Source organism: Leopardus geoffroyi, chromosome E3 (assembly GCF_018350155.1).
Source record: "Leopardus geoffroyi isolate Oge1 chromosome E3, O.geoffroyi_Oge1_pat1.0, whole genome shotgun sequence".
Classification (NCBI taxonomy): domain Eukaryota; kingdom Metazoa; phylum Chordata; class Mammalia; order Carnivora; family Felidae; genus Leopardus; species Leopardus geoffroyi.
Genome location: NC_059340.1, coordinates 28,800,894 through 28,814,119, shown reverse-complemented (window position 1 = coordinate 28,814,119; position 13,226 = coordinate 28,800,894). Strand labels below are relative to the sequence as shown.

Genomic DNA, 13,226 nt, shown 5'->3' with positions numbered 1-13,226 from the left:
TCGCTATTCATAGAAATATAGCTTTGGAAGCTTTGTGGTACACACCTAATGAATGCTTAGTACGACCTAGTGTTGAAAGCGGAGAGATGATTTTAGGGCACAGTGCCTTGTAACTTGTAGAATTCTGTCCAGCGTGAAGGTGTGGGCAGGGGACTAGGAGTCGGACAGTCTGAGCTGTGTCCTGCTTGCCCTGCCGCCACGGGCAGTCACTTCATGCCCCTGGACCGCTGGTTTCTCCTCTGTGAAACCCTCTTAAGGTGTCTTCAGGTTCTAACAAAATCTCCATGTCTACAGTTAATGAAATGTTTATATAAGGCCCTACGATCCCTTGAAAAATGTCAGTGAATTGCCACAAGGGTGTATTTTTCAGAGGCGCTTGTAATTTTATGTACAGTGATGTGTTTGACTTGGGAGAGAATGTACGCTTAGGTTTTAACTCCCCTCTCAACTCGCCCTTCCTTCCAGGGTGGCAAGCATGTTGCTCGTGGGGGCCAGGCAGGGCAACGCCAGGGTGAAGAGGGCTGGGCAGGGTGCACCCACCGCTCCTCGGCTCTGTCGGATGGTTGTTGTGTCGGAGCTCTGGCCCAGGGTTGGCATCACTTCCCAGTGTTCCAGAGAAGATGGAACTTAGAGTTATTTGAAATCATTTGGTTTGTAAAAACAGGCAATGAGTTGAGTTTTGCTTAGAACACTGTGTAGGGCAAAAGGACACATATGTGGTCTTGGATGTGACCCGTAGGCCTCCAGTCTGTGGCTTACTTTAGGAAAACTCCACGTGACTTGTGTGTTCTATAGAAAAGTGTCACCGTGGGCCCTGGAGAGTGGCGGCCATGGCGTTCTTCTGTGGCAGGTGCAGGCTCGAGCCCCACAGCCTTCTGCGTCAGGCGGGACCGTACCTCCTCACGTCCCGTTGCTTGTGGTAGAGAGAATGAGAACAGGCCAGAGAGAAAGGGAGGCTAGAAACAAACGACTGAACTGCTTCTGGAAGCAGCCCAGAAAACCAAATGCAAAATGGGAATGTGTCGTGCACTTAAGGAATACTTGTGGGGTTGAGGGTATAGCCGATGGAGAGGCAGTGCCACGTGGGCCAGACCCTCAGTGACATGGGCTGAATCCCAGGCACCACCACGAATAAGTTGTGCGCCTTTAGGTGATGCAGGCTCTGGGCCTCCCTAGAGGTAATAATGATGCCTGTTCAGAGCCAGGATTGGTGACAATGTGTGTAAAGTGCCTGTCACTTGCCCAGCATATTATAGCTATATCAGAGGCTATTCCTTTTAACATGGCCCTCATACTAACTGTTACCATTTTGTACATTAACGTAAAGTCGCTGGAATCAATTTTAAAATCTTCCATTTCTATGCAAGTCAGGGAACTGGAGGCTCAGGTGATTGCGGAACACATTATGTATTCCTGTTGGGGGTGTCTGGTTTCTCTTTCAAATATCCGTGTTTCCAAAGATCCTTTTCCCCTGCAACAGATGAGCTGTCCTGAGGATGAAACGCAATGTTGGAAATGAAATGTTGATTGTGTTTTAATTTCGAAAGCACGTCCTGCTTTGTTTCTCCTCTCCAGGTAAAGCTTTACAAAAGTGAAAATCTCGACAGCCCAATGCACACGGTCTCCCTGGGCCAGTCTCTCTTCTTCCACTTCCCACCCCTGCTCCGGGATGGCCAGGTAACTAATGCCCGTGGCTCCCAAACAGTCCTTGCGTCTCCCTCCAAATCTCCCTTCGCGGAGACAGTGGATGTGCTCTCTGAATCAGAGGGGGGTGGGCTCTGTAGCATTTACTTCTGCTTAATTTGCTGTTTTCCTGTTTACAAAAATAATACACATTCACGGCAGGAGTTGTTTTGGGGGGAAAACAAAATCAGATACAGTCCCATCATCTAGAAATAATCCTGGTCAGTGTGCTGACAGGTATCCTTTGGTCTTTTTTCTTTCTTTTTTTTTTTTTTTTTTAATTTTTTTTTTTTTCAACGTTTATTTATTTTTGGGGACAGAGAGAGACAGAGCATGAACGGGGGAGGGGCAGAGAGAGAGGGAGACACAGAATCGGAAACAGGCTCCAGGCTCTGAGCCATCAGCCCAGAGCCCGACGCGGGGCTCGAACTCACGGACCGCGAGATCGTGACCTGGCTGAAGTCGGACGCTTAACCGACTGCGCCACCCAGGCGCCCCTCCTTTGGTCTTTTTTCAGTGTGTGTGTGTGTGTGTGTGTGTGTGTGTAAATACACACACATCTATTTAGTTTAATACATACACATGTGTATTTAGTTTAATAAGGCTAGGACTGTTTGGTACATTGTTTTATAATCCGTGCTTTTCAGTGAAGAATACATCAGAAATCTTTTCCCCATCATTACATTTTTTATAACATGGTTTCTCATGGTTGCACAGCCGTCCATAATGTGGGAAATAATGGTAGTTTATTTAACTCAGGCCTTAATGGTGGACATCGTTTACTGATTCTAGACTGTTTATTATCACTTGTGTTCAGACAGAGCAGGCTGTTGTAGTTGAGGTGCTGGGAGGAAACTTGGCACAGAATTCGGTTCTTTTCTGGTGGGCTCGGCGTGCACCTGTCAGTAGTGAGCCTACATACGACGTTTCCTCTCCTGGCTTCTTACCACCTGCCGTGGGGATGATGAACTGTGGCCTTTTTTGTCATGAAACAGCTGTAAAATAATGAAATAAGTTGCGATGGAAGCTTGGAGTTGCTCCCCGTTTCTTGAGATGCCCTTTGAAATAGCCACTGTATGCTGTTTTTTTAATTTGTTTTTAAAGATTGAGCTTTTTTTAAAGTTTCATTTATTTATTTTGAGAGACAGAGTGGGGGAGGGGCAGAGAGGGAGGGAGATAGACAATCCCAATCAGGCTCCGCACTGTCAGCACAGAGCCGACACAGGGCTTGAACTCACAAACCGTGAGATCATGACCTGAGCGGAAGCCAAGAGTCGGACATTCAGCCGGCTGAGCCACCAGGCGCCCCAGCAGTCACTGTAAGCATCACGTCAGTGTGGAAGTGTAATGGGCTTTGGGGTCCGATTCCCCCTGGGCTCACAGCCTGCTGTGAGATGGGAGCAGTAAACCCGACCTTGTCCGTGGTTGAGAGCACAGCCGGTATTTGCCCAAGGCAGTGCTCATGGTGCCTACCACGTTGGGGCTCCGCACCCAACGGTGGAGTGGGCTCTGACCGTCGCCCGCACCGTTCCCGAGATGCTGTGTTCTTAGAACTTGCCAGCTGGTGAGCCGCTTAATTATCATGCCTTAAAAGTCTACCTCATTTTGGATTGAAAGCAGTCTTTCCCAGTTCGATCATGTCTGTCCCTCATCCAGATTGGCTCATAATAACTTTCTGTGTTTCATAAAGTCAGATTCTCAAAGGAGCACAATTATGTCGTGGTTGAATATGCTTATAAAATATTGCCGCCAGCTCTGAAAGCTTTATCAGAAGACACAGTCTCCGAGATGCCGGGATACACGGCTGTCAACGAGGGAAGAGCCCACTGAGGTTCCTCCTCTGAAGTTAGCAACCTTGGTTTGGATGTGTAAACTTGGGGATTTCTTTCAAAACATAAAGTCCTTTATAAAAAGTAACTTCTTCTTACTTGTGTACAGAATTACGTCGTGCTGCTGGACTCCACGCTCCCCAGATCCCAGTATGACTACGTCTTGCCTCAGGTGTCTTTCACTGCAGTGGGCTACCATAAGCACATCACCTTGGTCTTCAATCCCACGGTAAGCAAAGGGCGGTGGGTGGCTGAAAACAACCTCTAGGGGTGGTGAGGGAGGACGGCCGCTTGAGGGACCCTCACCTTGATGCCTGATTGCATTCTGGATTTCGCACTCTGAATTTCCCTAGATGCTTTTCTCCTTTTTCGAGTGCTGATGCCTTCGGTTCCCTTTGAGGAGGAAGTTGTCAACGAGGGCAGGGGATTTGTTTAGGTCAGTGGCTCGGGTGTGATTTTTAGGAACAAGGCTCATCACTGTGTCGCGATTGGGGGTGTTGTGGTCCTCCATCTGGAGCCACGTGACACCTGCCCTACCCAAACTTCTAGAACCAGCTGCCAGTTTACAGGAAGTTGAGAGGACACAGGAACATGTAAAGGATGCTGCAAGGATGTAGTCAACAAAATGTAGGTTATGGGAAAGTGCAGGACAATAAGCTGGAAACTGATTGATTTGACAGATTGCAAGTGAGGAAGAAAAAAAAAAACCCACAGGTGGGTGGGATACTTGTAGGTTAAAAGCAACTTGCTCATTTTGTGAGCCATTTGCAATGTGTAGAGCCCAATGGATCCTGTGTCGAACAGACTGAAAAACAAAACAGAACAACACACACAGGTATTTTTAACATTCGTGAGATAATTCTTTAGACCAGTGCTTCCCAAAGCTGGCATGCGGTAGAATCACCTGGGGATTAAATGCCCACAGCAGCAACAAAAATGGGCTCCAGGGCCCAGCCTCAGACCTACTGAGTGTGAACTTGGTTTAGGTAGTAAGAGTGAAGCCCAGGGATCTACAGTAAAACAAACATCTGGCCCCGTAGCTACTGCGTTGACCATCGTCGTAGGCCTCATCGGCGTGAAGAGTTTTTCTTGATAAAGATAACTGTGTGCACAGCAATAGATTTAGTGACTTCTTGTTCCTTTTTAATGGCTATGTAATACTCCTCTGTGTGGCTCTACTGTGGTGTGTTCAGTTAGCCCCTGCTTGATGAATGTGTGGGTTATTCCTCGTTTTCTGCCATTACAAATGACCCTTTAGTGATTGGCCTTGTGCGTGCATGTTTTTGGATGTTTGTCAGTCTTTGAAATAGTCTTCAAGAAGTAGAGTTGCTGGATCACAGGGTCGATGCTCCTGGAATTTTGCTGGATGGTGCCACTTCCTGTCCGTAGGGCTGTACTATTTGCATTCCCACCAGCTACGTATGCGAGCACCCCTGTTCCCCCGCAGAGTGTGTTGTCAAATTAAAGATTTTTTTGCAGTATAATGGATGAGAAGTGGTATCTCCATGTCTCTGTCCTCTGCATTTCTCATCCTTCCACGGGGTTCAGAACCCAGGTATGTCCCTTTCTGGGAACTGTTGACTTCTGGACCTATCTGTCTGGATTGTTGGTATTTTTTATGTTTCAGAAGCCCTTTGTGTAAGAGGGATGTTAAACCTTTGTAATATACGTTGTCCATATTTTTTCCTAATTTATCATCTTTTTTCATTTTGATTATGCAAACATTTATTTTATATGTTAAAATGTGTCATTCTTTTTCTCCTTGCTCCTGAATTTTGAGTCTTAGTCTGGAAAAGCTCCCCCCTCCCAGTTTTAAAGGAATTTATTTTTCCTTCAGTACCTGTATGGTTACATTTTATACATGGCCATCTCTAGCCATTTAGGGTTTTTCCTGGTGTAGGGTAGAAAGAATAGTTCCACATTTATCTTTCCTACATGCAAGCAAGTGACCATTTTGTGCTTTTCAAACAGCATCCTAGAGGCGAGGTAGGTAGGGATTCTTTTCCGTCATCTACAGATGAGACCCAAGAGGATTCTGAGTGGTCTAAGTCCCCAGCTTGTGCGCAGCAGACGTGGGACTTGAACACAGCTCTTCTGCTGGTTTCTGAGCATCTCTGATGAGGGGCTCGTGCTCAGTGACTTGGCAAATACAAATTTTATGTGAAGTGGAGAGTTTTTCTGATGACTCCATGAGGAAGCACTTACCTCATTTCCCACGTTTGGGACCAATTGGAAGGGCCACTGACATGAGCACGTAGGGAACCTTCTGTCTCTGTAGAGGCATGTTGACACCCCAGTGAGAGGCAGAGGGCCTCTGTGAAGGGCACTGATGGCAGCCGTCTGGGACATCCCTTCCGCCCCAGAGACTCATCTGGATCCAGGGAGACGCTTTGGCAGCTGGTGGCGGGAACATGATGCTGGGTGGCAGCTGGGCAGCCACCGTGCCTCACGTCTGTGGCCAAGAATGTGCCTGTCACTTCTGAGAACACACCCCTGCCAGAGGTTACCTGGGAGACCAGGGCCCCAGTGACCAGGGAAGGGAGTGCCTGCCTGCTCCTGCAGGGTACTCACTGCTAGTCCTCACATCACACCTTTCCGGGAAGTTGCCATCCCTTGCATTTTACAGACGCTCAGAGAGAGTAAGTAACTTACCTGCAGTTGATCAGCAGAGCCGGAACTCAGAGGAGGTGGCGGGTCTCACATCACGTGGCTTCTAGTGCATTACAGCCTTCTGGACGGGCGGCTCAATGTTGTACGTTCGCGAGGGCCTTGGTATGTGCTCCACTCTGTTCTTTTGTTCAACATGCAAACCGAGAGCCACATCATTGATTTTTTTACTGGGTGTTTCGTGCACTGCTGGCACTTGAGGTAGCTGATTTTGCTGAATTTCACATTCCCCTGCAGCAGGTGCTTTTGGTATCAGCACCACTTAAAAGCGGATGGCCCGAGGCTTCACGTGATTGCCCAAGGTCATGTGGCCAGACCTGAGCCTTGAGCTCAAAGCTCATTGCCTTCATCACTCTGCAGTTTCGCCATTAAATATTTACTTCCACGGAGAGCAAATTGGGGTCTAAGACATATCGGATAATCCAGGAGTGGGCCGTTGGAGGTAGAAATGTGTTCCTGCCCTGATTCTTTCATTTTTTTTTTTTTTATATGAAATTTATTGTCACGTTGGTTTCCATAGAAAACCCAGTGCGCATCCCAATGATTCTTTCATTTTTGAACGACCGTCCCATTCTGCCTCAACCATCTCGGGGCAAAATCACCTCGCAGTCGTTCTCCAGCCTGGATGCTCCTCAGATGTTTCAGTCTCAGGACCCTATTACCCTGTTAAAAGTTGTTGAGAATCCAAAAGAGACTTAGTTTACATGGGTGTAATGTATTTTTATTTATCATATTCTGTTATCTCGCAGAGTGATGACATCATCACATGTAACTTCCAGAACAGTCCACTGTTCACTTGTGAAAGAATGAAGGCAAAAAAGGCATATAATATCTTAGTGTTGTTATGAAAATAGTTTTGACCTTGGAAATCTGAAAGGAAGTTCCCTAGACATTACTTTGAGAACCAGTGCTCTGGCTCCTTAACTTGTTCTGTCATTATCTGAAAGTTTCCGTTATTTGTTTCTTTTGCGCGGATAGATTGAGCTAAGGTACAGGCTCATTGGCTAGTATAGAGACCCAAAATTTCAGGGGCTTTTAGTCAGATGGAAGTTTCGGTCTTATGTCAGCATCCAGGATGGAGCAGTACAGGAATGGTACGGCAGCCCCAAGGTTTCAGGGGCCCAGCCTCCCCTCTCTTGGGGCTCTGCCGTCCCTTAGCACATCACCTTTTTGACAGATGGCACTCCTGGCCGGCAGGAGGGGAGGGCACAGCACCGCTTTTTCAGCGAACAGCCTGGATGTGTTACCGAACACTTCTATCCATGTGGTCTTGGCCAGAATTTAATTCCATGGCTATCTTAGCTGCAGGGGAGGCTGGGAAGTGTGTATATTCTGATCGGCCCGGATGAAAGTTGGAAGAAAGGGCAAATGGCCGCTAGGAGACAAGTGGCAGCCTGCCTCCTCCCATCACTAGAGATACTCTCTGCGACCAGTGCATCTGTCACTGAGCGCCTGAGCCTAGCACGGCGGGTTCTCCGTACCCCCTTGTAGGGAAGAGCCCCTGTGTGTAGCCGGGACTCAGTGCCCAGGGGGCCCTTTACGTCTCAGCCACAGGGATGGCCTGCTCCCCACAGCTCGGTTTCCTCAGTCTCGTGGAGGCTCAGAGGGTGAGACCTACCTTGTGATTGGCATCTGTCTGGCCCAGAGTGTCAAAGAGCAAGCAGGGGAGTTTGGGGAGCAGGGGATTCACCTGAAAGTATACCCAAGTCGCTGCACTTCCTGGCCGTGGAGAGCAAGAGATGGGTCATGTGGATGCCCGGGGTCCCAGCTGGGCGGGCCAAGGCTGTGGGATGGTGGGTGGCCGGGAAGCGGAGAGCCTTTAAAGCAGTAATGGTGGTCTTGGTGTCCACAGAGGAAACTGCCTGAGCAAGACATCGCACAGGGGTCCTACATCGCCCTGCCTCTGACCCTGCTTGTCCTGTTGGCCGGCTACAACCACGATAAGGTAGGAAATGCAGAGGCCCTGCGAGAAAGTGCAGGGTTCCATCCAGTGTTACACACCTTCCCGCACACGGCGAGGTGTCCAGTGTTCCAGAAGATACAGGGTTGGAAGCGAGTGCGAAGGCCTCAAATCCAGTCCCCAGTCCTCTTTTCTTTCCTTTGCTTTTTTTCTTTAACTTTTTAATTTATTATTATTTTTTAATGTCTGTGTTTTCACTTAAACTCTAGTTAGTTAACATGTAGTGTAATATTAGTTTCAGGTGTGGAATTTAACGATTCAGAGCTTACGTACAACACCCAGTGCTCATCACAAGTGCCCTCCTTAATTCCCGTCATCCATTTAACCCATTACCCCATCACCTCTAACAGTCTCTTATGGTTTTTCCTCCCTCTCTCTCTTTTTTCTTTCCCATATGTTCATATGTTTTGTTTCTTAAGTTCCACATATGTGTGAAATCATACGATACTTGTCTTTGACTGACTTCTGTCGCTTAGCACAATATACTCTAGTTCCATCCATGTTGTTGCAAATGACAAGATCACATTCTTCGTGATGGCCGGGTAATATTCCACAGTGTGTGTGTGTGTGTGTGTGTGTGTGTGTGTGTGTGTGTGTGTGTGTGTGTATCACATTTTCTTTATCCATGCATCAGTTGATGGACATTTGGGCTCTTTCCATAATTTGGCTATTGTTGATAGTGCTGCTATAAATATTGGGGTACATGTTTGAATCAGTATTGAATCAATATTTTTGTGTCCTTTGGATAAATACCTAGTAGTGCAGTTGCTGGGTCGTACAGGAGTTCTATTTTTAATGTTTTGAGGAACCTCCATACTGTTTTCCAGAGTGGCTGCACCCGCTTGTGTTCCCACCAACAACGCAAAAGGATTCCTCTTTCTCCGCATCCTCGCCAACATCTATTGTTTCCTGAGTTGTTAATTGTAGCCATTCTGACAGGTGCGAGGTGGTATCTCAACATGGTTTTGATTTGTATTTTCCTGATGATGAGGGATGTTGAGCATCTTTTCGTGTGTCTGTAGCCATCTGGATGTCTTCCTTGTGAAAAAATGTCTATTCGTGTCTTCTGTCCATTTCTTAACTGGATCAATTATTTTTTGGGTATTGAGTTTGATAAGTTCTTTCTAGATTTTGGACATTAACCGTTTATCAGATAATGTCATTTGCAAATATATTTTCCATTCCAAAGGTTGCTCTTTAGTTTTATTGTTTCCTTTACTGTTCAGAAGGTTTTTATCTTGATGAAACCCTAGTAGTTCATTTTTGCTTTTTGTTTCCCTTGACTCAGGAGACATGTCTAGTTGGTACAGCTGATGTCAAAGAGGTTACTCCTGTGTTCATCTCTAGGATTTTGATGATTTCCTGTCTCCTATTTACATCTTTCATCCATTTTGAACTTATTTTTGTATATGGTGTAAGAAAGTGGTCCAGGTTCAGGTGCCTGGGCGGCTCAGTCGGTTGAGCATCTGGCTTCAGCTCAGGTCATGATCTCACAGTTCGTGAGTTCAGGCCTTGCGTTCAAGTCTGTGCTGACAGCTCAGAGCCTGGAGCCTGCTATCGGATTCTGTGTCTCCCTCTCTCTGCCTCTCCCTACTTGCACTCTGTCTCGCTCTCTCTCTCAAAAATAAACAAACATTAAAAAAAAAACTTTAGAAAATGGTCCAGTTTCATTCTTTTGCCTGTTGCTGTCCAGTTTTCCCAATACCACTTGCTGAAGAGACTTTTTCCCATTGGATATTCTTTCCTGCTTCGTTGGAGATTAGTTGGCCACACAGTTGTAGGTCCGTGTCTGGGTTTTCTGTTCTGTTCCATCGATCTCTGTGGCTGTGTTTGTGCCAGTGCCATACTGTCATGATCACTACAGCTTTATAATAATAACTTCAAGTCTGGGATTGTGATGCCTCCAGCTTTGCTTTTCTTTTTCAAGATCGCTTTGGCTAATCAGGGTCTCTTGTGGTCCCATACAAATTTTAAGATTGTTTCTTCTAGCTCTGTGAAAAATCCTGGTGGTATTTTGGTAGGGATTGCATTAAATGTGTAGATTGCTTTGGGTAGTATGGACATTGTAACAATGTTTGTTCTTCCAGTCCAGGAGCGTGGAGTGTTTTCCCATTTCTTTTGTGTCTTCTTCAATTTCTTTCATAAGGTTTCTATAGTGTTCAGCGTACAGATCTTTTACCTCTTTGATTAGGTTTATTCCTAGGTATCTTACGGTTTTGGGTGCAATTTCAAATGGGATCAATTCCTTGATTTCTCTTTCTGCCACTTCATTATTGGTGTAGAGAAACGTGACAGATTTCTCTATGTTGATTTTGTGTCCTGCGACTTTGCTGAATTCGTGTTATCAGTGCTAGCAGTTTTTTGGTGGCATCTTTTGGGCTTTCCACGTAAAGGATTGTGTAGTCTGCGAATAGTGAAAGTTTGACTTCTTGCCGATTTGGATGCCTTTTATTTCTTTTTTTGTCTGATGGCTGAAGCTAGGACTTCCAGTACTGTGTGAAATAGCAATGGTGAGAGCGAACATCACTGTCGTGTTTCTGGCCTTACAGGGAAAAGCTCTCAGGTTTTCCCCATTGAGGAGGATATTAGTTGTGGGTCGTTCATATCTGGCCTTGATGATATAGGGGTATGTTCCCTGTGTTCCTACTTTGTTGAGGGCTTTTATCAAGAATAGATACTGTACTTTGTCAAATCTCAGGCCTCCTTTGAAGGCCATAAACCTCTTGTAACATCTCCCCTAATCCTTTGTCCCCGTGTGTCTGCCAACCCTCTCCAGTGCAAAGGCCTCTCTCTGCCTCGTCTTGAACCAAGAGTCACCCGTTAGCCCACAGTGGGTGGTGAGCTGCCCGAAGAAGGAGGTGTGTTGACACGTGAGGCTCCCTTGTCCCTCTGGGCAAGAGTATTCTCCTGGCATCCCTCTCTCTCACTCTCTCTCTCTCTCGTTCTAGCTCATTCCCTTGCTGTTGCAGTTGACAAGTCGACTACAGGGTGTGCGAGCTCTTGGCCAGACAGCCTCTGACAATAGCGGCCCAGAAGATGCAAAGAGACAAGCCAAGAAACAGAAGACAAGGCGGACGTGAGGAGGAGGAGGGGCAGGTGAATCTCATGCGGGACAGGCCGCGGCCTAGGGGCTGCCACCACCCGCCGTTGGCATCAAGCATGCATTCGACCAAGTTCAGCAGTGCTGTCGGCCCCATGCTCCCGCCGGTGCAGCTGCCCGGGCCTGCCCTCCCTCGCCCAGCCCTTGGTGCAATGCAATGAATGGACCCTCCTGTCACTCTGCTGAGCACACTTTATTTTCTGAGTTGAAGATAATTTATTATTAGTATTTTTGTCGAAGAAGTATTTAAGCTGTGCTGGTGGTGTGAGAATGTGATTCTTCATCTTCAGCGCTCGTTTGTGAGAATTGCAGTAAACGTGGGTTTTTGGTCCGCCAGCGAGGAGCCTGCCAGAATTCGCCTTGTCCCTTGACTTCCCCTGCACCTGAGATCCCTGCTGGAAACCGCACAGCCTGTATCTACTACTAGGAGGTTGGGTAGGAGGTAATGATCAATAAAATTGCCCATTCGTTCGTGTTGTAGCTCATCTCAGATGTGTCTCTTCGGTGACTTGGGCATAAAGCTGGGGTCATAAGCCGAGATGCCTCGAGGGGCACGTCGGCCCTGAGTGAGGAGCCGGGGCAAGAGAGTCCTCAGCCAGGGTGAGGTTTGGCCTCAGCGCTAGGACAACAGGGGATGGAGGAGGGGCGGCAAGATCAAGAGTGCCCACCCCCTCTGAAGGAGCCAGAGTTTCTCGGCTCCTGCTCTCCTGTGCTCTGCAGGAGTGCACCTTCATGGATGTAGAGAAGCCAGATGGTCAAGTTACGGGTGAAACCGAAGTTTTAAAAGTGAGTGACAGATCCCATTTATTAAGAAACCACACAGGGGCGCCTGGGCGGCTCAGTCGGTCGAGGGTCCCACTGTTAGTTTCTGCTCAGGTCACGATCTCATGGTTCTCAGATTGAGCCCCATGTCGGGCTCTGCGCTGACAGTGTGGAGCCTGCTTGGGATTCCCTCTCTCTGTCTCTCTCTGTCTCTGTCTCTGCCCTGCCGTTGCTCATGCAGGCGCTGGCTCGTTCTCAAATAAATAAAACTTAAAAAAAAAAAATTAGTGTTTAAAGAAAATAAAGAAGCCACACCAACCAATCAGAATGCCTATGTGGGATGGGTGAGGCTTGAAGGCTGCTCATTTGCATCCGGGGTCTGCAGCAATCCCCAGCATTTTACAGCATTCATTCATTTCTTCTCGGAAGTGGTCGATGTGATGAAGTTCCACTGAGGGAGGGACACATCCATCCGGCCAGCATTTACTGAGAACCGCACTTGACAGGCACTGGGGATATGAAGATGGGCGCTGAGGGGGCAACACTGAGGATGGGCCACATCTGCTTCGTTCCTCACATCCCCAGCACCTGCCATGTTGCGAGTATTCTGTGAGGAGTGAGCCATTGCGCGTGCGCACGCGTGGATAGGTGAGTGCCCGGTGCCTTCCTTCACGGAATGCTCCCATCGCTGAGTGCAAGGCCAGCCGGTGAGTGGTCAAGGGCAGTGTGGCAAGCCCAGGGCCTCCTGGTTTAGGAAGCGCAAGTGGCCGTGGGGGCACAGAGGCAGAGGTCTGATCCCCTCCCTGAGGGTTTGAGGGGGGCTTCCCGGAGGTGATGTTAAGTGTGGTTGAAGATCCAGAATGGAGAGAGGAGAAAGAGGGCAGAAGGTCTTGTTGGGTGTGATTTGCCAATGCAGGAGGTCAGCCCGAGGGTCCTCCCCTGGTCCTGGTGGCCCCCCCCAAGAGTCGCTGTGTTGCTAGCAGGTGGCTCTTGGCTGTTTGCCGTTTCATGGGCTGGCTTTTTTTTTTTTTTTTTTTAAACCATGAAAGGAAGTAAACTCTTGGAGATCTGGGACAGATGAGATACATAACCCAACTCTTGGAGTGTATGCTAACTCTTATTCCAAGTGGACACCCAGAAACGTCCCTTTTAAATGTTAATGGGGCTTTTTATTGACATGGTGTAAAGGTTAAGAGCTTGTGAAAGATCCTCCTGGATGCCTATA

The 13,226-nt window shown here is 47.6% G+C and overlaps 1 protein-coding gene across 2 annotated transcripts in view; it reads left to right on the top strand.

Moving 5' to 3' along the window:
* The window catches only part of LOC123588884 (nodal modulator 1), a 56,754-nt gene extending 45,035 nt beyond the window's left edge, over positions 1 to 11,719 (top strand). Inside the window, exons 28-31 of one of the 2 annotated variants that reach the window (XM_045460237.1) lie at positions 1,576 to 1,677; positions 3,622 to 3,741; positions 8,032 to 8,124; positions 11,088 to 11,719. In XM_045460237.1, coding sequence (XP_045316193.1) covers positions 1,576 to 1,677; positions 3,622 to 3,741; positions 8,032 to 8,124; positions 11,088 to 11,219 — 447 coding nt within the window. In that variant the 3' untranslated portion in view covers positions 11,220 to 11,719. The remainder of the gene's footprint in view (positions 1 to 1,575; positions 1,678 to 3,621; positions 3,742 to 8,031; positions 8,125 to 11,087) is intronic. The other variant, XM_045460238.1, reaches the window with a different exon arrangement.
* Positions 11,720 to 13,226: the final 1,507 nt, after the last annotated feature.